Below are 27,416 nucleotides of genomic sequence, written 5' to 3'. Positions count from 1 at the left end.
TAAAAAAAAAAAAAAAAAAAAAAACTCTTTTTGCCCCCAACATTGATCTAGTAAATGAGAAACCTCACTTAAGACTAGCTTCCAGTGACAAGTGAGGGTTAGAGCCTTAAAAAAACATTGACGTTTGAGTTTGAGTTGGGGTCATTCATCATTGTACGCAAAAGTGTACAGAGTTATCAGTCACACGTATTTATAGATGGTGTTGGAAAGCTAAGGTTATTATTACTTAAAATAAAGTTTATGTCGTATAATCTTTATTAAAAAAATTGTTGTTTAGATATGATAAGGCGCAAATTATATTGTGGACCATGATCATGGTTGATATTGCAGTTGTGTTGAATGAATGATGCAGTTGTGTTGAAAAGATACTGCAGTTGTGTTGAAAGGAAACTGTAGTTGCGCGGAACAGAGACCGTTCATCCGTTCAACACGACTGCAGTATCCTTTCAACACAACTGCAGTATCCGTTCAACACAACTACAGTATCAGTATCAGTTCCAGACAGATGACACGACCTTTGTTCTGCGCAACTGCACTTCCCTTTCAACACAACTGCAGTATTAGCCATGATCCATGGTCCACGGTATAACCACTGATAATAAGGATTGATGATGAATCAAATTATAAATATTAAAATATAATCAACTATCAATAATTAATTGTCAATCCTCCCTCCTCCCACACCCCATGAAGGGGTTATGGTCCCCAACCGTAGAGTCGTAGACACACCAAATATATCCGCCCAATAGTTATATAATAGATTAGGATTATGTATAAAATTAATGTATAAAACATGTACCATTAAAAAGTACTCCCTCTGTCCCATTTTACATGTCCTATTTACTATTCATTGGTCAAACCAACTCTTTCTTCATTGATTATTTTCTTTAGTAATTTTTTATTATTTTTAAATTTAATTTTTTTGTGTTTAATAGTACTTTTAATGTAATTTTTAAATATATAAATTTTATATATTAATGCTAAACTTAATATTACGAAAAATTGGATTAAAAATAACTCGAGTCAAGACTCGTTAAATGAACCAAACAACCAAAATGGGATGGAGGTAGTAATATTTTAAACGATACTTGTATTGATTTATTTTTAATGAATCTACATGTTCATAAAGTCACTATTATACTGTAGATTTATTAAATAATTACTATAAATTCATAAAATTACTATTATATGTTCATAAAATCACTATTACATGTTCATAAAGTCACTACACTGTATGTACATAAAGTCGCTGTTGAAAGTTCATTAATAATTACGGAGTACTTTAGATTCATAAAATCACTATTACAATTCATTAATTAACTACTATAGGTCTATAAAAAGCTAACATAATAATGGGCATTTGGTCTAGTGGTATGATTCTCGCTTAGGGTGCGAGAGGTCCCGAGTTCAATTCTTGGAATGCCCCCAAATAAACTTCTAAAAACTATAAATTCAATAAAATATAAGATTAAGGCTGTGTTTGGTAGCCTAAAAAATGATTTTTGGAAATCATTTACAATTTCCGTTGACAAAGGAAAATGTGGTCATTTTTCGGACTTGGCTTCAACAATTTTTTTGGCCAAAATGGCCACATATGTTACTTTTTAAAAGAAATATTATTATTTTTTATATTATTATTATTATTATTATCATTATTTTATATTTAAAAATAATAATTAAAAAGTAAAATTATACAATTTAATTCATTTTACAAAAAATGAACCAAACACACAGTTTTCAAGAATGTAACCAAACACCAGAAATGAAACTGTTTTCAGGAAAATGACTTCTTCATTTTCCAGAAGTCATTTTCCTGCTTTCCAAAGACACCCTAAATTCATAAGTTCGACATCATCTTGAGTTTAGGTATATATGCTTTTGTACTCTAATGTATTATTTTTGCTATTTTCTTTTGATGATTTAGTATAAGATTTGACATTAGTGTGAATGATTTTATAAATATATTTTTTTTAATAGATGACGGAATAAGGTTGTTAATTGTCTTACTTACATTCTATTTTAATTTTTTTTAACAAGTCCTCTTCACTACTACAGAAATAATATAACGTCGGCGTTATATGTCAATAAATTAAATAAAAAATAATATATATTACTTTTTACGTCGATTATTTCAATAACTGACGTATGTTTTTTTTTTAAGTGAGCATTTAGCGTCAGTTCTAATGGAAATCGACGCTATATGTTCATTAATTTAAAAATTAAAAAAATTTGTATACATATATTCACAGCCGGCCGACGAGTTGCACTACGGCACAGACGCTAGGTCCTCTTTTCCTCTATTTCCTCCTTCTGCGCGAATGCCTGGAGCAGTTGACCTTGAATCTCCGCCCCCAACTAGGCTAGGGTTGTCGTTGCCTGCTAAATGACCCGGGTCGCCGCCTGGGGGTTCATAGATGGTTCCCGTGCTTTGGACACTTGCTGCCCTCCACCGTGATTGTTGTTGCGTCGCTGGTGATGACAATCATCGTGACCACCACCGGTGTTGCCACGATTCTCGTGATGAGAATTGTGGAAATCGCTAGATCTTGATCCAACCATCTCCACTGATAAGCTGATATTGTTGTTATGTGTAGAGCTTGCCTAAGATTTGGCCTCAACTCTCAACAAGAGCAGCACCAATGACGATAAGTATTGTTACCGGAACATAGTTTGAGTATTATTGAAGTACAAAGAGTAGTCAATACAATAGTATAGTGTCTAATAAACAAAGTGTCCCCCCTCTCCAACAAGACTCCTCCTTTATATCCTCAAGTGCCAACGACTCTTTGTGATTAAGTAACGGATGCATAATGTTGTACTAAGTGCTGCTAATAATGACAAGGAGTAACTCATCTTCAATGTGCTGTCCACTCCTCTTCAATGTGTCGTCCTTGTGTAACGGGTGACCGTTTGTCGTCCTTGTGTAACCGGTGGCCGTTTGTCTGCCTTCGGGTCAGTGCCGGTGATTCCGGTCGAATCCTACTTGCCTGATTACTCTGTCACGTTGAAAAATATTTATATAAAAAAAAAAAAGAGTTAAGTATTATGAGTTATACTTTGTGTTTTATATCAGGTACATTTGATATTTTTATATATCTTTGATTGTTGTTAACGTATCTTAATCTTTTATTCATTTGTAGAATTGTAGCTATTAAGTTACAACTTCTTTTCCCTTAAACTTAATTTCTTTCAAACTCACAAAATTATGGAGCAATTAGAACATAAATAACTATGATATTTTTGAAAGCAAGATATTAATTCTTTATATATGTTGTGTTAATTTAAAATATATTTTTTTTGTTGTTTAATTTGTTTGAACTAAAAGTATAATTTTGATATAGATATTAATTCATTCTTTATTCTATCGATTTTTGCTCTTTTATTTGTTTTAACATAAAAGTTTAAAAATCAAAATTTTGCTATCATTCTTACATGTTCCCTAACTCGCATTTCTTCCAACAAAGCAGACTTTAGTTTCGCATTTTCTTCAGTTATGGCTTCCACTGCATCAGCGATCTCCTTAAATTTCCCAGGTAATTCTTTCATCAGCAATTCTTTAGTTTCTTGAAACTCAAGTTCCATTTGTTCCAAAAAAAGACCGTAGTTTCACATTTTCTTTTATTTTGGCTTCCTCCAAGTCAGCCTATAAGAAAGGAATTGAATATTATATTGCAATTATCATCATTTTTTCGAGTTTTCAAACACAGCCTGAATATTAAAAAAATGCATTTTCACATTTCAAAGCAATGCATATTTACCCTCATGCGCTTCTCGAACTCCAATTGTAAAGTGAGGTCTTCAACTTGCTTTTCCAGGGCAGCTTCTTTTGCAGCCTGAAGCATATACAAGAAAAACACGGCCTTCAAATAAAATTCTGCCATTAATTCCAAGGAACATATTTATAAGTCTAAATTGTTGTTGTCAATACAAATGATTCTATCAGAATAGATGCTAAAATATGGATTTACATAAAGATTGATGAACCTATAGGAAAAGATAATGGGGCACAGATAGATCAGCTCTGATCTGATCTGGCCTTGCTTTAAAAACAAAAAGGATTAATACATACAGATCATCACAAATGTTTTTGCGATTTTCATCAGATCAGAACGAAGAAAAAGCATACCAGAAAACAATATCTCATCATTTTAAGTTTGCGCAATTCGATCGTCTCTTTTTGCAATTTTCATCCTCCATGCACACACACACTGTACGTGTATAGTAGCAATTGCTGTTTTCCTCATCCTCCTATAATGAAGGCGGGCCAGGAATCCACGGCAATGGCGCAATGCTTCTGAAATCAATGCAAAAAGATTAGTTAGATCCTTAAAATATGTATATAAGAAAAATAATGGTCATTTTGTTAACTGGGTTAAAGAGTAAGGGTATTTTAGGGAATCAATCCATCTCCATATTTTTTCTCCGACGGATGCAAAGGCCCTTTTAAAGGATTAAGAGTTGCCTTTATTTTATCAAAAAAAAAAGAAAAAGAAAAAAGAGAGAGTTGCCGTTATGCCGAGTGGGGCCCTCACTGGTTATTATAAATTTATAATCTAACAACTTAACTGAAAACCGCGGGAGTTCCGAGCGCCTTCTTTCTTTGCTTGAAGTTGGAAACGATATGATGTCGTACTAACAACGTTTGAGATGGTTAATTACTTTTAGCGCAAATAATGTATTATTATTATTTCGTTACACCTTCTCCCTCTCTTTTTACTATTGTGAATATTCTTTTATCATTCCTTATCTGACTAGGATTATGTATTCCTAATTCCTTATTTGAGTAGGATTATTTGTATCCTATAAATAATTCTTATATGTACTTTGCATAGTCAAATTACTCAATATTAATAATCTTCCCACTTTCCCATTCAGAGCTAGCTACAATTCCTTCATTTTTCCTTCTGCAACTAACCAAAATCTTGCGTCATTTCTCTATATATGGCTTCTCATACCACACCATGCATTGCAGCTTTATCATGTTTGCTTCTGTTGCTCTCTTTCTCGCAATGCCAAGCCCAGTTGTCCCCTACATTTTACGATAACACATGCCCTAACGCTCTCAACATCATTCGCACTGCCGTAAGGCAAGCCGTGTCCACTGAGCGTCGCATGGCTACTTCCTTGCTTCGTCTCCATTTCCACGACTGCTTTGTCGAGGGTTGCGACGCTTCCATCTTATTGGACGAGTCACCAAGCATTAAGAGCGAAAAGACAGCGTTGCCCAACCTTGGCTCTGTAAGGGGTTATGATGTGATAGAGGCTGCAAAAGGTGAGCTAGAGAAAGCTTGTCCCGGTATTGTTTCTTGTGCTGATGTATTGTCTGTGGCTGCACGTGATGCGACTGTTGCTGTGGGAGGTCCGTCTTAGACAGTGAAGCTGGGAAGAAGAGATTCCACCATGGCTAGTCATACCATAGATCTCCCTAGCCCTCTCGACAATTTGGATAGACTTATATCCAGCTTTGCAAGCAAAGGCCTTAATACAAGAGACATGGTTGCCTTGTCTGGTGCACACACTCTCGGTCAAGCTCAATGCTTCCTATTTCGCGATAGAATATATGACAACCGTACTGACATTGATGCCAGTTTTGCTAACACTAGAAGACGGAATTGTCCAAAAGACGCTAGAAATGGAAATTTGGCACCCCTTGATTTGGTAACACCGAATTGCTTTGATAACAACTACTATAAGAACCTATTGCAAAAGAAAGGTCTTCTTCAATCGGATCAAGTTCTATTCAGTGGTGGAGCAACTAACAGTATTGTTTTAGAGTACGCCAAGAGTCCTCAAGCATTCCAAGCAGATTTCGCGTCAGCAATGATTAAAATGTCTGAAATTCAACCGCTCACAGGTCAAAGTGGGATCATTAGGAAGGTCTGCGGTGCTTTGAACTAGCTTCATTTCTTCAATTTAGTTTTTCCTCTCTATATGTAATATTTGTTGTACTTTTCACTGTATATCTACAAGACTACAACGCAACCTGTTTCTTTTATTGAACATTATTCTAACTAATTGAAGGTTACGTTATTGTCAACAAAGTTTTTTAGAAATTACAGTTAAAGATTTTTAATAAGATAGAATTTAGTTTGTTAAGTTTTTTAATATATTTTTAGATTTATTTGTTATCATACAAGTCTATAAATACAAAATTTTTAGGTTATTGATCAGAATGTATGTATATAATCTAAAACAGAGTTTTCAATTTGCATGGTGGACGTTGGTCCATGATACAATTTGCGAAGCTAAACTAAGAACCCTAACAAAATATACACTTCCCCATCAAAATAAGTGTTTCTTCTCCACCAGTGCACTTAAGAGTAAAACATAACAGGCCAAATCTATATTTCTGTTTTGTGATGGCTATGTACATTAGTTACCATGATGTGATTGTACAAGTGTGTCCTTTTCTAGCCAATTGATACCTTATCTTCACTTGGTTGTGACCTTGTGACAGTTTGGTAATTTGATCTCACATTCTGGGAAAAAAAACATCAAATAAGCTCAGATTCAGATATGTTGCTTTTGGGAGATGAACAACATAGTTGAGAAAAAATTGGTACCTCCAACAGTGTAATATAATAGAAATCCTCCATATGCTGCATAAGTGCACTGCCATCTCTGATAGCTCGGAAAATATTGATCTCGGTGTTCAATATTTTCTCAATAAGTTCCTTCTCGCCTTTCATCTGCATAAAATGTTTCCCATAAATAACACAGGTCATAATGCATAGGTATCAAACCAACACTAAAATGTTTGTATCTGGAGAACTAATGTGTACTTGAGAACATTATCTTAGGACACGAGAGTCCTCGATGAGATTGGCAATAAACGGAGTGCAAGTACAACTGCAGAATCATATATTAAAAGTTGAGGACAAGAATAAAAGTTGGGAACATACAAATTCACTGACAATAACATCGGGCGTGGCTTCCCCGATAATATCTCCTTGGTAACCATCTTCCAGTTGTTCTATATTTGCCTGAAATAACGAATGATCAAGACCATCCATAAGAACTTATCACTTTTTGATGGTGTGTATATGCTCAAATATTTTGTGAAAGGTTTCATCAAAGATTTTATTTATACGTTTATTATAAACTTATGACGAAATCTTTCAATATGGTGAACCGGCTTATTACCATTGCGAGTTTCAGATTTCCTGCCGCCAGATAAACAGGTTGAGCTACATGGCAGTAGCCCATTAAACGCGGAACTGTTGGAATTATATCTCTGTGATTTACAACCCTCCAGCTATCTTTGACTTTCTGCAAAAAAGGAGCCTTGTATTTGAGATATTAAGAAAAGCTTAAATGCACTGAGAAGCAACTGAAATCTGATCCTCTTTCATCAAGCACATTAAATTTTAAATATCAACAATTGTAATCAGCCAAGAATGTCCAAATTTGGTCCTCTGACCATAGTAGCATTCTCAGTTTTAGTTCCATGAGTATCTTATGTGGCAATATAAATTTCAGTCCTCCACTCCTTTATATTTTCTGTTAAAAAGGATGAAAAACTTTATACAAGTTTAATTTCCTTGACTATAAGGTTCTTGGAATTAAACATCGAAAAGTTAAACAAGCAAAATTAAAATTCATGAGTGTATGAATTCATACTGTAATATATATAGAGGGGTCCTGATTATGAGAAGGTGAATGAGATGAGAAAAGAACATCCTCATGAAAAGTTACATCAATAGACTTATAGACACCAGATATCATCCCATAGTTGGACTGTAACACCTATACCCCTTTTTGACACGTGAGTATCCCAAAAAAATACACTTCAGTGATTTTAGGTCTAACTTCATAACATAAGGTATCTTCAAAAAAAAGAACTTCATAACATAAGGTCGAACATCTCTCACAAATCATGTACAGCCAAATGTTTTTGGAGGAATAGGAAACACAAACTTTTGTGGGAAGAGACAGTGATAAGGTGTTTTTTCATGTAACACAAAAGATGGCATATTGTAGCGCCCTGACCATTTTTCTGCAAGATTCCGAGGCTTGCTACATCATTCTAGAATTTTTCGGCGCTTGTACATAGCATCCCATAGGTTGTAGGAATGCTTAGAATATTCTAGAACTCTATAGAGTCCTCCTATGTGTATAGATAATTTTAGAGGATTCTAGAGAAGCAATCATAGCCGTAGGATCAAATCGATCTCCACCGTCCATTGAGGAGGTGGAATGGGTATAAATACCCCTCAAGGGGTCCTCATTTGTAACCATCAAAAGATTCGAGGCATTCAAGTTCCCTATAAAGCGCACATGTTCTCTTTAGCATCTTTTGCGAAGTTCTTGCTTAACTTTCTTTCGTAGCCATCTCACCGTTTACTTGCATCCTTTCCGAGGGAGGAATGAGGTTGACTTGGCTATTAGAGAGGAAATATAGCCGAGGCCGCACGAGACGTCGTTAGGGGAAAACGAGTCCGTGACAGTTGGTATCAAAGCCGAGTTCGAGTTGGGTTGCTAGTCTGTTGCGATGGCTAACGTGGAGGATGTTCGTGTTTCGAACATGACCGAGGAACGGGGGTGGTAACCGTTCCGTAGGGGTTCAGCAAGAAGCGCGATCAAAGCAAAGCAAGGGAGGTTGCTGCTTTGGAACATCTTGTGGGGAACTTTGGTGAGAAATTCGAGAAAGTCAAGGAGAAACTCGAGAGGGTCGAGTTTAACTTCAAGACGCTCGAAGAGCATGTTATTGAAGAATTCGACAAGGTAAAGGACAAGCATCAAACGTTGGAAGATCGTTTCGAACAGTTCGAGGAGAAAGTAATGACCATGCTCGAATCTTTACAAGATAGCATTGAGACAATGCGTGAGGATCTTGCGTTGTGCAAGAAGGCTGCTACGAGCGGAGAAGCAAGCACTTCGACGTCAAGCCCAAGAGTAGAAGTTCCACGACCGACATGTTTTAAAGGCGTAAGGGACGCGAAGGAAGTCGAGAATTTCCTTCGGGAAATGGAGCAATATTTCAAAAATCTTAGCCTCAATGACGATGCGAAGAAGATCAAAGCCGTTATCCCGTACCTAACCGATACTGCCATGCTTTGGTGGAGAAGGAAACATTCTGATATCGAACGTGGAACACGCCGCATAGACACGTGGGAGGATTTCAAAAAGGAGCTCAAGCGACACTTCTAGCCCGAAAACGTGGTTTATGCTTGAAGGAAATTAAGGGAGTTGAAGCAGCGGGAACCCATTCGAGATTACGTACAAGAGTTCACTACTCTTATGCTTCAAATCCCTAACCTTTCCGAAGATGATCTCTTGTTCTACTTCACCGACGAAATGCTCAAACAGTGGACGAAGCGATTATCGTCGCCGAGTCCCTAATTGACTTTCGTTCTCCAAGCAATTTCGATCTGTCGAAAAGGAGGGACAAGTATCTAGCTAAAGGTGGGGGAGAGCGACCAAGGGACACCCAGCAAAGGGCACCAACTAGGAGCTGGGACAAAAACGTCGCACATAAGGAGTATGAGGAAAAGAAGAATGCTTTCGTGTCTAAGATGGCGTGTTACGTATGTAAGGGGCCGCATCCCATGAGGAATTATCCAAAGCTCGGTTCCCTTTCAGCCATAGTGGAACAACTGAGGCTAAGATGCAAGAAAAAGAAGAAGCGAGCAAGATGGGGTCACTCCAACTCCTCAATGCCTTAAATGCCAAAACAATGTCGACGACGAAGAGTAAGGGGCTGATGTACGTCAAAGCATTGATAAATGGTAAGCCCACTAAGGCCCTCGTTGATACTGGTGCCACACACAACTTTATGACCGAGGAGGAGGCACGAAGACTCGGTCTACATTGGACAAAGGGAGAGGGTTGGCTCAAGACAGTAAACGCAAGAGCTCAATCGCTTCATGACATACCTCGAGGCGTCGAGTTGGGCCTAGGTACTTGGAAGGGGCCTAGTAAATTTTTCCGTGGCCCCGATGGATGATTTTAAAGTCGTACTTGGGATGGATTTCCAACGACAAGTTGCTGCCATCCCCATGCCTTCGTTCAGAACCATGTGCATTTTAGAGAAGGGATCCTCATGTATGATTCCGACCGTAGAGGCACCTGAGAAGAGAGTGAATGAGGCACCTCAATTGTCGGCCATGCAAGTAACGAAGGGCGAGCCGACATTTCTAGCAGTACTTAACATGGATGATGAAGGCAAGGAGGCTTTGATCGTGCCCCCATCAATTCAAGTGGTTCTTGATGAGAATAAGGATGTCATGCCCGAGAGGCTGCCAAAGGAGTTACCACCAAGACGGGAGGTAGAGTGGTAGACCACACAATTGAGCTAGAGCCCGGAGCAAAGCCACCCGCCATGGCACCCTATCGCATGTCGCCCAACGAACTCGAGGAACTGAGGCGACTTAATGAGTTGTTGGAAAACGGCATGCTACGACCATCGAAAGCCCCATTCGGCGCACAAGTATCGTTTCAAAAGAAACATGATGGATCGTTGAGGATGTGCGTCGACTATCGAGTACTTAACAAGGTAACAATCAAGAATCGCTATCCCATTCCTTTAATTGCCGATCTTTGTGATCAACTAGGAGGGGCCAAGATCTACACGAAGATGGACTTGCAAAAAGGCTACTACCAAGTTCGAATAGCTGAAGGAGACGGACCCAAGACAGCGTTATGGATGGTGATGCCGTTGGACTAACCAATGCACCAACGACGTTCTGTATGCTAATGAATAAGATTTTCCAGCCGTACTTGGATCAATTTGTGGTGGTGTACTTGGACGACATAGTTGTCTATAGTAACTCTATCGAGGAACATGCTGAGCACCTACGGACTGTTTTCCAAGTACTTCGAGAAAATAAACTATACGTAAAGCGAGAAAAGTGCTCGTTTGCGACGGAGGAAGTACACTTTTTGGGACACATCATTGGACACGGGAGGCTTAAGATGGATCAAGCCAAGATCCAAGCAATCCTAGATTGGGAAGTACCCACGAAGGTAACCAAACTCCGATCCTTCCTTGGGTTAGTAAACTATTATCGACGGTTCATCAAAGTGTACTCAAAGAGGGCAGCACCATTGACGGACTTGCTCAAGAAGGGGAAGACTTGGGACTGGTCCGAGGATTGTCAAGAACCCGTCCTTGCCTTACCCGACTTCAACAAACCATTTGAGGTCCACACCGATGCGTCAGATTTTGCTATTGGTGGAGTTCTAATGCAAGATATGCACCCAATAGCATTTGAGAGCCGCAAGTTAAACGAGGCCGAGCGACGCTATACAGTGCAGGAGAAGGAAATGACAACAATAGTACATTGCCTTAGAGTATGGCGTCACTATTTGCTCGGAGCACACTCCACCATTAAAACGGACAACGCGGCCACAAGTTATTTTCAAACTTAAAAGAAGTTGTCCTCCAAACAAGCACGGTGGCAAGATTTCCTTGCGGAGTTTGATTACTCCTTAGAGTACAAACCAGGCAAGGCCAACGTGGTGGCCGATGCTTTAAGGCAGAAGGTAGAATTTGCAGCAATAAGTCATGCCAAAGGGGACGTAATCGAGAGAATAAAAGGACTTCAACACTACCCCTTGGCTAAAGAGTTGGTGAAGTTAGCACAAAGCGGCAAGACCCAACGGTTTTGGATAGAAGACGACCTAGTCTACACCAAGGGGCGACGCCTCTTTGTTCCAAAGTGGGGAAATTTACGAGAAATTTACGAAGGGACCTCATCCAAGAATGCCATGATACGAGGTGGGCAGGACACCCAAGCCAGAAACGTACTTTGGCACTCGTGGAAGCAGCCTATTTTTGGCAAAGGATGCGCGGCACTGTGGAGTTATACGTAAAGACTTGCCTCGTATGTTAACAAGATAAAGTAGAAAATAAGCGATCCGCTGGACTCTTAGAGCCTTTACCCATTCCGGAGCGACTGTGGAATTCCATATCCATGGATTTTATCACAACTTTGTCGAAATCTGAAGGATATGGGTCCAGTATGGTGATAGTTGATCGATTCTCAAAGTACGGGACGTTCGTTCCATGCACCAAGGAATGCACCGCAGAGGAAGCCCCCATGCATTCTTCAAGAATGTGGTGAAGTATTGGGGGTTGCCAAGAAAGAAATATAATCAGCGATAGGGACCCCCGTTTTACAGGAAAGATGTGGCAGACACTGTTCAAGATACTAGGCACAACACTCAACTTTCTCAATTAGCTTTCACCCTCAAACTGATGGGCAAACCGAAAGGGTGAATGGGTTGTTGGAGTGCTATACTGCTATTTGCGACATTTTGTGGGGGCCAATCAGCGAGATTGGGCTAAATTACTTGACATTGCCCAATTCTATTACAATTTGCAACGGAGTGAGGCAACAGGAAGGAGCCCATTCGAGATCATTATGGGACAACAACCATTAACTCCACATACTTTTGATTACCTCACTACACGACACGGAAAGTCCAGGAGCGGTCCGGATAGCCAAAGCATGGGAGGAACAGGCAAATCTAGCTCGTTCATGCCTAGAAAAGGCTCGTAAGCGAATGAAGAAATGGGCAGACGTAAAGCGGAGACCACAAGAGTACACCGTGGGTGATCTAGTCCTCATTAAATTTCTGCCACAACAGTTCAAGGCATTTCGCGGATTACACAAGGGACTAGTTCGAAAGTATGAGGGACCGTTTCCGATCATCACTAAGGTAGGCAAGGTTTCTTATCGCCTTGACCTACCTAGCTCCCTTAAGATACATCCGGTCTTCCATGTAAGCATGCTCAAGCCATATCACAAAGAAATGGAGGATCCAAGTCAAGGGTTATCTAAAAGAGCACCGCGTGGTGACGAAGTCTTTTGATCGAGATATAGAAGAGGTGCTCGCGTCTAAGGTAGTTTGCAAGAGAGGAGTTCCACCTCAAATGCACTACCTCATTAAGTGGAAAGGATTGCCAGAGTCGGAGGCTAGCTGGGAACCCGAAGAAGACTTGTGGCAATTTCAGCATCAATTGGAAGAACGTCAAGTAGATAAAGAACGTCAAAATGTAACTTTACCTCATTATACACATCAGCAAATTTTTTGTTCCCAACTCTAGGAGATCCGAAATTGTACATGGTCACAGAGATAGCTCCACGCCTACACATGTGCATGCACACAAAAAAAGGGAAAAGGATAAATAGAAAACATCAACTTGACATTCAATATCTAGTTTGATGTAATATGCACTAATCTTAACCATTCAATGAGTAAGATTCTTGACCCCAAATTTCACCCTTGTTAGCCTTCACCCCTCTTACTTGACTAGTTCACAATCCATAGTCGGCATCTATTAAATCTGAACAATTAAAAGGGTTTCATGAAGTGTAGTCAGTGTTTTTGTTTGTTTCATGAAGTGTAGTAATAATACAACTTTTTCTTCTTCAACAAATCTGAACACTTAAAAAGCGTGCATTTCCAGAAGTGTTTTTGTCTGTTTCATGAAGTGTAGTAAATAAAACTTTTCTTCTTCAACATCTTCAACAAATCTGAACACTTAAAGCGTGCATTTCCAGAAGTAAAGCTACTTCAAGTATCCAAAGAACGTAGTTTTTTTATTCACACACATACACATGTTATCATATTTAAGAAGCATAGTTGTCTGCCCATCAAAAGATGTTGAACAGAAATTGACATGCAGGCAATCAAATAGCAAAAACCATGAAGACAACAGAATATATATATATATATATATACTTGGCTGATAGAAGAGATTACTTTGCTAATTGACTTGATGATAATTCAAGAGCAAGGAGGGTAGCCAAAGCGCCGCCTAAACTATGACCAGTTACATAAACATGCCACTTGGATGTCGGTTCAGCATCATCATCATCTCTGCATTGAATTTAGTTAAACAAGGTTAAGTTAAAAGCCATTATTCACATTATACATTAGATTAAATTAAGGCACATTTACTGAATGCCGTAGCTTCACACAAGATGGACACTAAAATGGCGTATGCAATATTGTTGACAAAAAAATGGAGCAGCCATTGAATTGCTGAGAAACTGCATGGTTAAAGATTACTAACAATCTAAAATAGATACCATTTAATGCATTGCAGAAAAGAATAAATAAATGACTTTTTCTCAGCTACATTAAGATTTAACATTTAAGGCAATCTGAAAATTGTAGTGTGATTGTATAGGTGATATTCTACACCATGTGACTGGAAACTTACATATATCCAATTGCTTTCTTGATAAGTGAGATAAGGTTTGTCCTGACAGAATCATATGCACTTAAAAAGCCACTGTGGACCTGAAAGAATTACATACATAATCATTGAAATAGTAATATCTAATAACATTAGAAGTTTAATAAGACAAAAGAAGGTTGCCCTCTTGGTTCCTAAGTTATATTGGAATAGTCCATTTCTTCCAATTCAACTGCCTTGGCTGGGTAACTAAACAGTATGTGACCCACTACATAATCAGTCACCAACAACACCAAGGAACCACCAAGACCAATTTCAACATCACAGAAGATGGTGAGAGCTGTGAGCGACAAGCTAAAACGAGAGATTCAAGGTTGAAGATGAAAAATAAAGGGATTGAAGGGTAATAAAGAAGAGATTCAAGGTTGAATACAAAGAATAAAGGAATAGTAGCCAATATAAACAAAGCAAGGTTTTCAAGACCAAACTAGCCTTGCTCTATACCGTAATTAAAAAACAACTTTTAATGCAATTTGATTGCTAGTCATTTGTTAAGTTCATATGGAAAAACTCACATGCCTAATTCATGCAAAAGTGTTGAGGACAAAAAAGGCATTTACTTTACCCATTCCCAATTTCCCTCTAATTGTAACCCTAAATTTTTCACTATTCATCTACTGCATTGGGAAGACGATGAACAAACCCAAGACCTTTTGCAAAGGTTTATTCACAAAATAAACCCAGACATTTGGCTTTTCAAGGTCCATGGCCTTTAATTTATACTGAAACTCAAAGAAATTATGTATACCTGAACTTCCTGCTTGAAATCACCTCCTATCCTTTCAGGGTTTAGCCTACAGAAATGCAATACAGTCAAAAGTATAAAGCAGACAATATGGCCACTTAGCCATCTGAAATATATGCCTAAAAACTGCAAAAAGAAGGGAAGATGTAATTTATTATCTGTAACAAGAGATTCCTGGCTAGAAACTGTCATTAGTAGATAACAGAAGAACAGTCAATCCAAAATGATAACCATATCAACTATTAAGTTATATCTGACATATGTTGACTCATGAAGGTATTACCAAATAGTTCTAACTAGGATAATCTGAGAGGGAAGGTTATTTTCCATTTATTGCTTTTAAGGAAGTGAAATACCAATCATTATTGCGTGGACCGTGGTCCACACAGACGGTCCAAAAACACATAAAGTACATTATTCTAACTCATAAATTACATTATTCTAACACATAACACATAAAGTACATTATTCTAACTCATAAAATACATTATTCTAACTCATAAAATACATTATCTTACCCCAGAATGTTCATTATTCTAACACGCGCGCGGAGCAATGAATTTTTTTTAAACATCAATAATTTGCCGTGAAATTCTGAGGCATAATTATATACAAGTTTCAAGAAAAATCTTTTTCCAGATTTCCAACTGGATCGCATTTGTCAGTCCAGAACAGCAGATAATTATAAACCCAAACAAAAAGGGGGCTAATCTGAGCAGACTGAGCCAAGAATCATCTTATATATGGAAGGAAAGTATTTACCCTGCTGGAACCAACATTAAATCTGTCCGTAGATCTTTCCATCTATCCTGGACAAAGTAACAAGAAAGTACTCTAAATGAATAAACTTGAGATATGTTAATCAAGTTTTAGTGTGCATGACGCAAGAACCTACTTGTTCTGTTCCTCTGAAAGCAACAACTAATCTTTTCCGCAACAAATCCCGCCAAAGGGCCACCTGCAGCTCTTATACAGTATGTGATAACAGGTCCATCTTTCCACTAATAAAATTTTGATATTAAGAGAAAAACATGCAGTTGCACTTTCACTTCATTAATCTGGGGTATCAGGTATGTGCACACTGAGTAATTACATATGAACTTGCCTGTGTGTCGGTGGATGAGTTATCTAAGAAGCATATCTTATCAAATTCAGATTTAATAAAAGTTGAGTGCCCCAAAGATGTAGCTAGCATTGCCCAAGCCTCCATGGCAGTCTCGGCTGTAGTAAAAAGTTCCCTCATTTCCTCAGCTTTCTTTTCATCTAATATCAATGCATCTTTATGCATTGGATATCCATGTACATCATTTTTCATTTCAGTTGATGAATCATTTTTGGTATCATCACTTCCTATAAGTCCTATTCCTTTGTTTAACTTGGAAACTGTTGCATTTAGAACCATAAGAGCACCCAAAATGGAATCAGTCTGCCGTAATAAATCTTCTGTCACTTTCTTAATATCTGGCAGCGATGACTGAATTGTGTTAATTACTGGTGGTACAGGTGACGCATCACCGTTAAGAGTTTCCTTCTTTTCGGGAGTAGCGAGTCCAGATTCAATATAACCTGCCTCGGCCACTTGTTGAGATTGCAAGCCAATCTTATTTAACAATTCAAATCCATCCCACCTTATTTTCTCAAAAGCAGGGAGACCAAGTCTCTGAACAACATTAAGATTGACTGTATTAGCAATGTTCTTCCAAAACTGCTTATCAGACTGAGTGGCCTCAACAACTTGAGTTCCTAAAGAATTAAGTTCGTCTTTGATGTGAATATTGTTTTGATTATGTTCATCGTTTGAGTCATTTGAAGAGCATTTTGGTTCTGGAGGCATGCCCAACTGGCCAGAATCATTTGAAGAGCTATCTAATGATGAAGGAAGACCCGATTCATCATCATAATGATCAGGTTTTATTCCTTCAGTTTCATTTGAAGTCTGATCCTTCTGAATGTTTGCATCATTAATTAATTTTAGCTGTGCAAAAGCAAATTGAACAAACTGTCGTGCTTGCACCGTCTCCGAACCAAGAATTGTCTTCAATGCAGATTCAAAACCATTTTTCTCAAGAAGTTCTGTTATTATCGGAATGCGCCACCACTTCTTTTCTTCTTCAATTTTATCAAAACTCTTGTACTTGATCTGAATCATTTCATATGATAAATTAGAGTACACATGCAAAGGAGACTTGTAGACAAAGCATGATAAATAATCAACAGTAAAATTGTAGACTCAATGGTTCTTCTATCAAGAAGGTTTTACCCCTGAGATCTAGATTGCAAAGTCACATAGGCTAAAACAGTAAGAGTACTGATTTGACTTAATTGCTTTGTGCATCTATAAGCAATTCCTTAGTAAGCAATTCCTATCAATTTTATTGTGTCTGTTAGAAAAGTCTAGAAACTTAATATGTTATGAATCCAGTATAACTCTTTGTAAGGTTGCCTTTCAAGAATAAGATAAGGAAAGCAAAATCGAGTGCAAGAAAGATATTAATATGTGTTATGGTAGAGGAATTTGAGTAGGTAGTCATATGGAAACTTGTTTCCTTATTAAAATCTTCTTGCATGTATTTATAGGGTTGTGTATTCTCTTTTTTAATAGACAACATATTCAAAAATCTTCTCTTTACTTTCGTAACAATATGTTATAAAAATACAAATAGAATAGATACAAAAGCCAATTGGAGAAAGGAATAGGATGCAACTATAGTATTTTTCATGTGGAAGCCTTTTAACATACCTCTATTTGTAACTTTCCACCACCTCCCATTCCCTGCAATTCAACTAGCAGTTCATGCATATTCCCTACAAAAACATAAGCTTGTAATTTGCAATGGAAGAATATTTAATCTCACTTATCCAAGTAAATTTTTTTAAGGAGAGTATATGTATTTGCCTAATTGATGCCGGACAAGATTTTATGTTTGTGTAGCATTTAGTTGAGGTCATACCATCACAAAGGCTTTCCAAATTAACTGCTGCATTTCCCATACGCTTATGTGGAGTCACGAGGTTAGCATCCCAAGCTGCAACCTGACATTTAGTTGCATATGACCAAATAAACAACAAGGCAAAGTGCAGTCAAAGACAGAAAATTGATGAATGATGTTTGAATATTCCATTTAAAATTATACTAGTAAATATACACAGACAACTAAAGTTAAGATGATGATATCCCCTGAAGCATAGATGTACTGGGCAGTTAACCATAGCTGATATTCTTTTATTCCTTTCTGTTGGCAATACTATTATTGATCAAAAGTGTACAGGAAAAATAAAAGTGTTATGTAACTCTCAAAATAGGGGAATGCCATAATAGACTGCTCAAAATTCATATGACAGGAAATAATTTTCATGGACATTGACACATAAACGAATGTGTCACAGTGACAAATATGATGCATAAAGTAGCTCATGAATACAAATTGTTTGAATAAAATAATTTTTAAATGATGTATACAACATTTACTCAATTTAAAATGATTTAACAAATTCTTAATAAGTTAGTATGAAAATTTAACGGATACAAATGGAACCTGAGGTAAACCTGAAGATCCTTGACTGGCGGCTGTTTGATATTTAGAGCAAACTCCTCATTCCAAGTTGGTTCTTTGGTCCTGCTCCCATTTTCTTGCAAAACTTAGCAATTCTAAGATTGTTGAATGGTGTTTAAAGATAGAAGTACATGTTAGTAGCATAAGCACATCAGTGGATGATGAAGAGGTAAATCCTATACTTCCACATTAGATGATAGAACCATATATCAGCAGACATTTCAAAAAGCTAGTACAAAGTGGTACATTCTCCTCAGCTTCTTTAAGATGGCAAATATAAGTGATAAATAACTAATACTACAGTTTGAACTAAATCTCCCATAACAGCAATGGCTGGCAAGGACCAAGTCTTATGTAAAAAAATGTATTTAGAAGACAATGAGAATCTAAATAGAAAATTGAACTACCACTCTTGTTTTAATGCTTTTTGAGAAGGAATATGAATGGCACCTGTAGACTCAGCTCAGCATTTTAAATTCTATAACAAAAGGAGTAATGTAAAAATCTCCACCAATAAAAAATTCTGTAGACCCAGACCCAAGGCTTGATAAAGGCAAGAGAGCTGCAGTCCAAGTCAATGAAAAACAAATTCTCAATAGCCCAGAAATTAGAAGTAGGGTGGGAAGGGAAGTAAGAGATCCAGACATCACAGAGCGCACATTAAGGGAGACAAGACCTCGCAGTAGGCAGGCAGCAGCTCAGGAGGAACATGTAGTTGTCAGGGGAGGAACATGTAGTTGTCAGGGGGAGTAACAAAAATGGAGAAGTCTCAAGTGCCACAGTGACGAGAATGGGTAATGAAGCACCTTTGTTGGGATTACAGGAATTTGTTGACGGGGAACACCACGGGGACCCGCCGGACGGCCAAGATGTCGCCATGGAGGAAGATCCCCATCCCATTTTGCCGCATGGCTCTGCCGGTTCATCCCCGGAGGACGCCATGGAGTTGTGAGCTTGCCCAGGTGTGGTAGCCTCAAGGCATTTCTTAGAGCTGCTAGGTCCCTGATTAATAAATACCATCCCATGCTTTTGTGTTTGTTGGAACCAAAAATTTCAGGCACACAAGCTGACAAAGTGTGTAGGAAGTTGGATTTTGACCAATGGATTCGAGTGGAAGCGGTGGGATTTAATGGAGGAATTTGGGTCATGTGGAAGGATATCTGGATGGTGGAGATTCAATTTTGGCATGCATTTATGGTAGTCCTTCACCCCAGCACAGAAATAAGCTGTGGGATGACCTCGGCCAAGATCAAAGAAGAATTAGAGGGCCTTGGATGGCCATTGGTGACTTCAACTCGATCACAAGTATTGATGAAGTCAGTAACCAAGAAACTTTTGTAGCAAGCAGATGTAGCAGGTTTAACGAATGGTGGATATTGGCTTCTCGGGCCCAACATTCACTTGGACAAGAGGAAACAGCGTGGAATCGTTCAAAGGAGCTCGGTTGGACAGAGCGGTGTGCTCCCCAGATTGGTTGGACACTCTGCAAGGTACGCAAGTTTTTCATGTCTCTTCATCATACTCTGATCATCTGCCTGTGTGTGTCAGGTTGGAGCCGGTGAGAGGTGAGCAGTGAAGTAGGAGATTCATGTTTAATGCAGCTTGGGAACTACACGAGGATTTTGAAAATGTCATTACGGCTAGCTGGGACAACAAGCAGGAATTCAACACTAATTTGAGACGAGACGGATGAAAATCTAGTAAGATGGAACAGGGAAGAGATTGGGTCAACTAGCAAAAAGAAAAGGAGGGTGGAAGCAAGATTGGAAGGTATCAAGAAAGCCCTTGTCAACAGGAAAAGTAGGGGACTCATAAAACTGGAAGCTATTTTACGTAAGGAGTTGGACAATATTCTCCAAGAAGAAGAGCTATATTGGTTCCAAAGATCTCGTGAGCAATGGATATCGTCTGAGGACCGTAATACAGCTTTTTACCACACAGCTACGAAAGTGAGGAAAGCCCAGAATGCTTGTGCGAGTTTTGTTTTGGAAAATGGAGAGAGGATTGACGAGGAGGAGCAACTCAAGGAAATTGTCAGAGAATTCTATATCCAATTGTTCAAGAAAGATAGCCAGGATCTCGACGGAAAGTGTCTGCAGAATGCTTTCCCTAGCATCAATATGGAGGATTGGGCAGAAGTTTATCAAGAATGCTCGGAAGAGGAGGTCGAGATAGCTCTGTTTGCAATGGATCCTCACAAATCCCCCGGTCCGGCCGGCATGCACGCGGGGTTTTTCCAAAAGGCATGGAAGAGATAGTGGGGCCTCAACTTACTAAGCAAACTAAGGATTTTCTGGAAAATGGCAGAATGCTATCTGGCTTGAATGATACCCTTGTTGCACTGATCCCAAAGGCTAGAAATCCGGAGAAGATGGCGCAATTTAGACCTTATCAGCTTATGCAACGTGGCATACAAGGTTATAACAAAGGTGATAGCAAACAGGATCAAGAGGGTGATGCAGGAAGTCATAGGACCCGAACAAAGTAGCTTTGTTCCAGGAAGGCAAATTACGGATAACATTGTTGTGTTCCAAGAGATCCTTCACTCGATGAGAAGGAAAACGGGGGCGAAAGCCCAAATGGTGATTAAGATTGACCTCGAGAAAGCATATGACAGATTGGATTGGGGATTTATAAAGGAAACTCTTGAAGAGGTGGGATTCAACAATAACTGGGTATGCAACATCACGAACTTGCATTGAAACACCGAGGCTCTCTATCCTTTGGAAGGGTGAACAACTGGAGAGGATCACACCTGAGAGAGGCATTAGGCAGGGGGATTCAATCTCCCCATTCTTATTTGTTCTTTGCATAGAACGCCTAAGCCACGCGATCAAGGAAGCAGCAGCAAAGGGCAAATGAAAAGGAATTCGCCCATCAAGGTATGGCCCTATGCTAACTCATTTATTTTTTGCTGACGACATGGTTCTTTTTGCAAAGTCCCAGGTTCACTTTTCAAAAGATGTAAGAGAGGAAGAAGCTATAAGGATCTCGGACAAGCTTGGAATTAGTCAAACCCAAGATCTTGGGAAATACTTAGGGGTCGTTTACTTCATTTCTCTGTTTTTCCATTTCCTGTTTTCCATTTTTCCATTTCTCCAGTTTTCCTTCTCCATTCTTCCAGTTTTCCATTCTTCTATTCCTTCAATTTTTTTTTCTCTAATTTTTTGATTTTTTAAAATACAATATCTTATATAGCATTTGTACATTTTTAAAACAATAGTAATAATAATAATAAGAAATTAATAATAATAATAATAATAATAATAGTAATATAAGAATTTAATAATAATAAGAAGAAATTAATAATGATAATAATAATAATAATAAGAATTTAATAATAATAATAATAATGATAATAATAATGATAATAATAATAGTAATAATAATAAGAATTTAATAATAATAATAATAATAAATATATAATGATAATAATAATAATAGTAATAATAACAAGAATTTAATAATAATAATTTAATAGTAATAATAATAAATTAATAATCATAATAATAATAGTAGTAATAATAAGAATTTAGTAATAATAATAATAATAATTTAATAATAATAGTAATAATAATAAGAAATTAATATTTTCAAAAAAAAAAAGAAATTAATAATCATAATAATAATAGTAATAATAATAAGAATTTAATAATAATAAGAAGAAGAAATATATAATCATCATAACAATAATAATAATAGTAATAATAATAAGAATTTAATAATATAATAATAATAAGAATTTAATAATAATAATAGTAATAGTAATAATAATAATAATTTAATAGTAATAATAATAAATTAATAATAAATAATCATAATAATAATAGTAATAATAATAAGAATTTAGTAATAATAATAATAATTTAATATAATAACTATAATAATAATAAAGAAGAGAAGCGTGAAACATGAAGAAAATCTGGAGAAGAAAGCGCAGCAGGCGTGGTGAAACACAGCAGCGAGATTCTTCGTCAAAATGCACTGTTTACCGGTCTTTTTTCCATTTCTCCATTTGGAGAGAGTTGATTTTTATCTCTCCAAATTTCTATAGGAATTGGAAGAATGGAGTGGAGAATGAAATTTGGAAGAACAAATTTAGTAAACAACTTCTCCAATTTTTCTTTTTCCATCTCTCCAATTCTCCATTTTTTTGGAAAATCCTCCATTTTACCAAGTTACTTAACGATCCCTTAGGTATGCTAGCATGCCACAGAAGGGTGTCCAAAGTCCAGTTGGCACAAGTGATGGAGCAGATTGATGATTGCCTTAAGGGGTGGAGAGCCAAAATGCTATCTCTAGCGGGGAGACGAGTTCTGGCTCAAAGCGTCCTTAGCACAATTCCATACTATACCATGCAGTCTACCATGCATTTCATTTGGAATGGTGGTCAAGAGGGAGAAAATATCCATCTAGTGAAGTGGGAGATGGTGAACACGAGTACCGACAAAGGTGGATTTGGTATTAGGCGCATGCGAGAGACGAACATGGCCTTCATGGCTAAGCTTGGATGGAGACTCCTTAAGGAAAAGGACACGCTGTGGGCAAAAGTCATTACTAGCAAGTACAATCCGGAGGAGGGAGAGATCAGTGATTGGAGGGAGAAGCAAGGGTGTTCAAACCTTTGGAAAGGTATGGTTAGGAGCAAGGACAACGTGCAAAAGATGGAGGAATCCAGAGACAGAGGAGGAAGTAATAGGTTAGCCAACTTTCCGATGGCTCGTGCTTATGAATGCAGCAGTGGGTGAGAATGACCGTAGTGAGGATAAAGACTGGAAGCTCGTATGGAAACAGAAGGTTCCCAATAGAATCTGTGCCTTCTTATGGCTCCTTAAACATGATAGATTGATGACGAATGTTGAAAGATGTAGAAGGAGGTTTACGGAAGATGACTCATGCACCATTTGCCAAGGGGCGTATGAAGTTAGAGACCACATATTCAGACGATGTAGAGCAGCTGAAGAGATCTGGAAGAGCTATATACCGAGAGAGGAAAGATCTAAGATCAGCAACCTGGGTTTTGAAGATTGGCTATCGATTAATCTTCGCAATAAGGTGATGACCCGAACAAATAGAGAATGGAGCACTACTTTTGCTTTAATCCTTTGGTGGATGTGGAAATGGAGAAACGAGAAGGCGTTTGGAGGCCGGGAGTGGTGTCTGCAGCAGAAACTGGAATGGATAGGCAAGCAAGAGGGGGAGATTAGAAGGGTGTTTGCAAAAGCGATTGCCCCTGGAGGAACGCAAGTCAGGATTGTTGAAAGGACAATCAAATGGCAGCCGAAGACAGAAGAGGAGATGATTCTCAATGTGGATGGTAGTTTTAGAGAAAGATGATAGGCGGGCGGGGGAGGAGCAGTTCTTCGAACCAGAGATGGGAAGTGGATTGCTGGATGCAGCCAGAAGTTCAATGCGCATAATCCAAGGGAAGCAGAACTTATGTCTTATGGCACTTGAGATGGGGCTAATATGGGCAAGTAGTAAGGGCATTAACAGATTCGAGATTCAATGCGATAATGCCGACATGGTTCGTGCAGCTCGTAGTGGTACATGGAGAGGAGACACTAAGTGTAGAATTCTTGACAACTGCAGAAGAATGATTGGAGGAGGGGAAGAGAGGAGACTCATCCATGTGTTCAGTGAACAAAACACAGTTGCAGATTGGTTCGCTACGAGGGAAGCAATTGGTGATGAGGAAAGGATTGTTCTTGTCAAACCTCCTTTTGGGAGCAATAGTTTGGGTGCAGAACGATTAGTCTCTTCCTTTGTTTTTGTTTTGGGTTGCAGTGCCCCCCGCTTATGTTCCAAAAAAAAAAAAAAAAAAAAAAAAAAAACTCAACCAATTGTTTCCTTTTCTTTGCCTTCCCCTCTCTCACCTTCCTAGATGAAACACAGGTTTCCTAACAAAAATGGATGTAGAGAGATTCTTGAATTTGCAGTACTATAATGCGTATACTTGACCAGCTTTAACTATCCCTTGAACCAATAAAATAATGATAAACAGGGCAATAGTTTCTCATCTCTGGTCCATGACCAATAAGATCATAAGATTTAGTTAAGCCTGAATTCACTTTAGTTAAAATTCTCTTTTGAGTAAGGGTTGGAACTTACCCCCATTTGACCTTGCTTTTGACAACCTGGCTATCCAACTGTATGACCACATATGGATCACTTGTCCCCTGAAAAGTCAAAATAGCAGAAGTATAGATATGGTAAGAAAAAGTTCAGCATTTTACAGAAAGTACATTGAATTGAAGTCAATTGTAAATTTGTAATGTAGTCAATCTAAGAAAAAGTAATCCAACAAAAAGCAAGAACAGACTGAATTCAAGTAGTGCCAAACTAAGTACTGATATAAACTTCTCTAAAAGAAGAGCATTACCCATGGATCCATGGCAGGGAGATCGACACCTTTCTTCAGCTTTACGAACAACTGGCCATCATAAATTTCACGTACAAATGACCTGAAAAGCCAAATGTATTTTGAAATTCAACATTCATTTGAAAGAAAAGAAAAGTAATATTTCATTTCAGTTTTAGTAGGAAAAACTTATGTAAGAACACATGTCACCCCTAGAGCATTATATTGGAGGTTTTTATTTAATTTTGATTATTTACATTTTCTTTTTGGATGAACTTGCTATAATTTCTAAGTAGGAGACAAGACTGGTAAAATGGAATTATTAAACGTAATGCATCAAGACATTTATTATACAGGATTCATGTTGATGACCAGAAAGAGGCACACATGTAACATATTGCTTCAGAAACATGAAGTTAAAAGAATTAGGTATCAGTCAATTGTTGGAGAACCTAATGTTTAAAATTCTAAATATATAGCAGATAACATTGCAATTTTTTTGGTCTTCCACTTTTTATATCTCATGCTTTTTATCTCCAAGAAAGCAAGAAAATGCCACATGTTGTCAAAGGCCAGGGTATACACACAAGCATCAAGATAACATGTGATCATTATCAAACTTTTTTAAAAATAAAAATTTAAAAAATATATATATATAAAAAAAAAAAGAAAGAAAGAAAGAAGTTTAAAATTCTAAATATATAGCAGATAACATTGCAGTTTTTTGGTCTTTCACTTTTTATCTCCAAGAAAGCAAGAAAATGTCACATGTTGTCAAAGGCCACAGTATACACACAAGCATCAAGGTAACATGTGATCATTATCAAACTTTAAAAAAAAAAATTAAAAAAAAAATCACATACTCTGAAAGAAATGCAGTTTGACAATTTGCAGCATCCACTTCACGCTTTCCAACATTTTCCTGGTCAGAATGATAACACAATAGGAAATTATTTTAAGAAAAAAAAAAAAAAAACAAAACAAAACCTTGGTCATCCTCCACTCTAGTAAGTCAACTGATTGCTCCAAAGATAATAAGAAACTAATGGACTAACCACAAAACTCAACTTATGTATGAAGAATGCCATATTCTTACTCAAACCCAATGTTGTCCAACAACATGGGCAATCGAAATATGAACTACAATACTTCGCTAAACAGTATCCCAATGTCGACCATGATTTATTCACTAATTTGGGTAACGGAGATAAGGACAAGACAGTTTACATGACTCATTAATCCCGAAATCAGGGAAGAACCCACAATTCAAAATCACTTTTTTAAAACCATTTTTATTAATTCTTCCGTCATTTCTCCCAAGAACTAGAAAGTAAGAAGATTATAATAAAATAAATTAGAAGGAAAAAAAAAAAAAAACGGAATACAATCAAAATTGATGAGACTTTACAGGAGGGGTCGTGTAGGCTTCAAATGCAAAACCAGCGAGAATGACGGCCAAATTGATATCGAACGGAGGCCTCTCACTCCCCTTCTCCTCTTCAACAGTAGAAAGAGACTCGACATCAGAACTGGCTTTGGAAGACGCTTTTACTTGGAGGCTAGAATTCCTCCAAACCCCAGTGATTTTCTTGGGAAATAAGAGCTTCCTGGAAAAGGAGAGCGCGCTGGGGTTTCTGAAATGGAGAAATCTTGGAGAAGAAGAGATGGGAAAGTTGAGATATTGGGAGTGGGTTGGCAGAGCGGCCATGGATAGAGAGAGGAGAGAAGAATGGAGTGGCAGTTAGTGTAATTTGGGGAGAAGTGAGGGGGGTTTAGAGAAAAATATAATGGGCGTCTTGTGTTGGTGCTAGAACTTATAAGACTAGAAGGTGATTGATCAGTAAAGTGTACGCGCACGCAAGTGGTGCAAAAAGAGAAGGCTCCAGAAAGCCCTGGCGCCAATGCATTAACGGTCATATTCATCATCTTTCCCCTTTTTTCTAGAGTTTTTGACTTAAGTGGGTTATTTTCATGGACAAATTATAAGAATTGGTAACTTTTAAAATTTGAATAAAAGATTCGTTCGAAATTTAAGTTTCTTGTCTGATTTTTTAAAATTATTACTCATTTTTTCACTGAGATACAACAAACGCAAGTGCGTCACTTGCGTTTGTCAAAATGTATATAAGAAATATAAGTCGTATTTGTGTTTCTTGTTTATATTTCTATATAAACAAGAAACGCATGTCACATGTGTTTCAAAAAAACAAAACAAAACTTCATTGGACAATGAATGCAAATCGCACTTGCGTTTTTTGTTGCTGGAGACATCACACGCGATAACAAGAAATACATGTGTTTCTCGTATACACTTTAACAAAACGTTTGTCGTATTTCATTGGAAAAAATATTTATTTTGATAATTTGAGAAATTCAAGTGCGATTTGTGTTTCTGACAAGAAATTCAAGTCGCAAACGAGTTTTTTCCTTTTCTATCCAAGTTTTAAAAGTTGTCCGTCTTATCACTAGTTAGTCCATGAAATAACCAATTTCAGTCAAAACTCAATTTTTTGGTAAAGTATGGTAAACTCATTTTTGTTGATGCAC

At 37.6% G+C, this 27,416-nt stretch overlaps 1 protein-coding gene, 1 long non-coding RNA gene, 1 other non-coding gene and 1 pseudogene across 6 annotated transcripts; 2 read left to right on the top strand and 2 right to left on the bottom strand.

The window, feature by feature from the left end:
• The first annotated feature begins 1,354 nt into the window (after positions 1-1,354).
• TRNAP-AGG lies at positions 1,355-1,426 on the top strand. The gene has a single exon. It is a non-coding gene; the product is annotated as a tRNA-Pro (tRNA).
• Positions 1,427-2,788: 1,362 nt separating this feature from the next.
• Positions 2,789-3,834, bottom strand: LOC116015251. Its single transcript, XR_004097584.1, has 3 exons — positions 3,759-3,834; positions 3,433-3,643; positions 2,789-2,996 (listed from the first exon to the last, which is right to left on the bottom strand). It is a non-coding gene; the product is annotated as an uncharacterized LOC116015251 (long non-coding RNA).
• Positions 3,835-4,941: 1,107 nt separating this feature from the next.
• LOC116014892 lies at positions 4,942-5,898 on the top strand (annotated as a pseudogene).
• A 245-nt stretch (positions 5,899-6,143) lies between these two features.
• LOC116014799 lies at positions 6,144-26,657 on the bottom strand. Of its 4 annotated transcripts, XM_031254746.1 has the most exons (18): positions 26,278-26,657; positions 25,733-25,791; positions 24,891-24,972; positions 24,620-24,687; positions 18,502-18,571; positions 17,906-17,987; positions 17,695-17,759; positions 16,060-17,094; positions 15,850-15,912; positions 15,717-15,763; positions 14,958-15,003; positions 14,174-14,253; positions 13,711-13,827; positions 13,011-13,092; positions 7,144-7,269; positions 6,903-6,983; positions 6,564-6,689; positions 6,144-6,479 (listed from the first exon to the last, which is right to left on the bottom strand). In XM_031254746.1, the coding sequence occupies exons 1-18, from the start codon at positions 26,575-26,577 to the stop codon at positions 6,411-6,413; spliced, it is 2,598 nt and encodes an 865-aa protein (XP_031110606.1). In that variant the 5' UTR covers positions 26,578-26,657; the 3' UTR covers positions 6,144-6,410. The 4 variants fall into 4 exon arrangements, 3 of the variants coding, with proteins under 3 accessions (XP_031110606.1, XP_031110607.1, XP_031110608.1); XM_031254747.1 differs by lacking the exon at positions 26,278-26,657 and having other exon boundaries at positions 18,502-18,593; positions 25,733-25,768; XM_031254748.1 differs by lacking the exon at positions 26,278-26,657 and having other exon boundaries at positions 18,502-18,584; positions 25,733-25,768.
• Between the last annotated feature and the right edge of the window lie 759 nt (positions 26,658-27,416).

This window comes from Ipomoea triloba, chromosome 4, assembly GCF_003576645.1.
Source record: "Ipomoea triloba cultivar NCNSP0323 chromosome 4, ASM357664v1".
In the NCBI taxonomy this organism is placed as follows: domain Eukaryota; kingdom Viridiplantae; phylum Streptophyta; class Magnoliopsida; order Solanales; family Convolvulaceae; genus Ipomoea; species Ipomoea triloba.
This window is presented reverse-complemented; position numbering and strand designations above follow the sequence as displayed.

Coding starts and splice junctions, on each gene's coding strand:
- LOC116014799 (XM_031254746.1), bottom strand. CDS start 26,577: ATGGCCGCTCTGCCAACCCACTCCCAATATCTCAACTTTCCCATCTCT. Junction 25,792..26,277: donor AAGCCTACACGACCCCTCCT/GTAAAGTCTCAT, acceptor CATTCTGACCAG/GAAAATGTTGGAAAGCGTGA. Junction 17,095..17,694: donor GTGGAAAGTTACAAATAGAG/GTATGTTAAAAG, acceptor GAAATGATTCAG/ATCAAGTACAAGAGTTTTGA.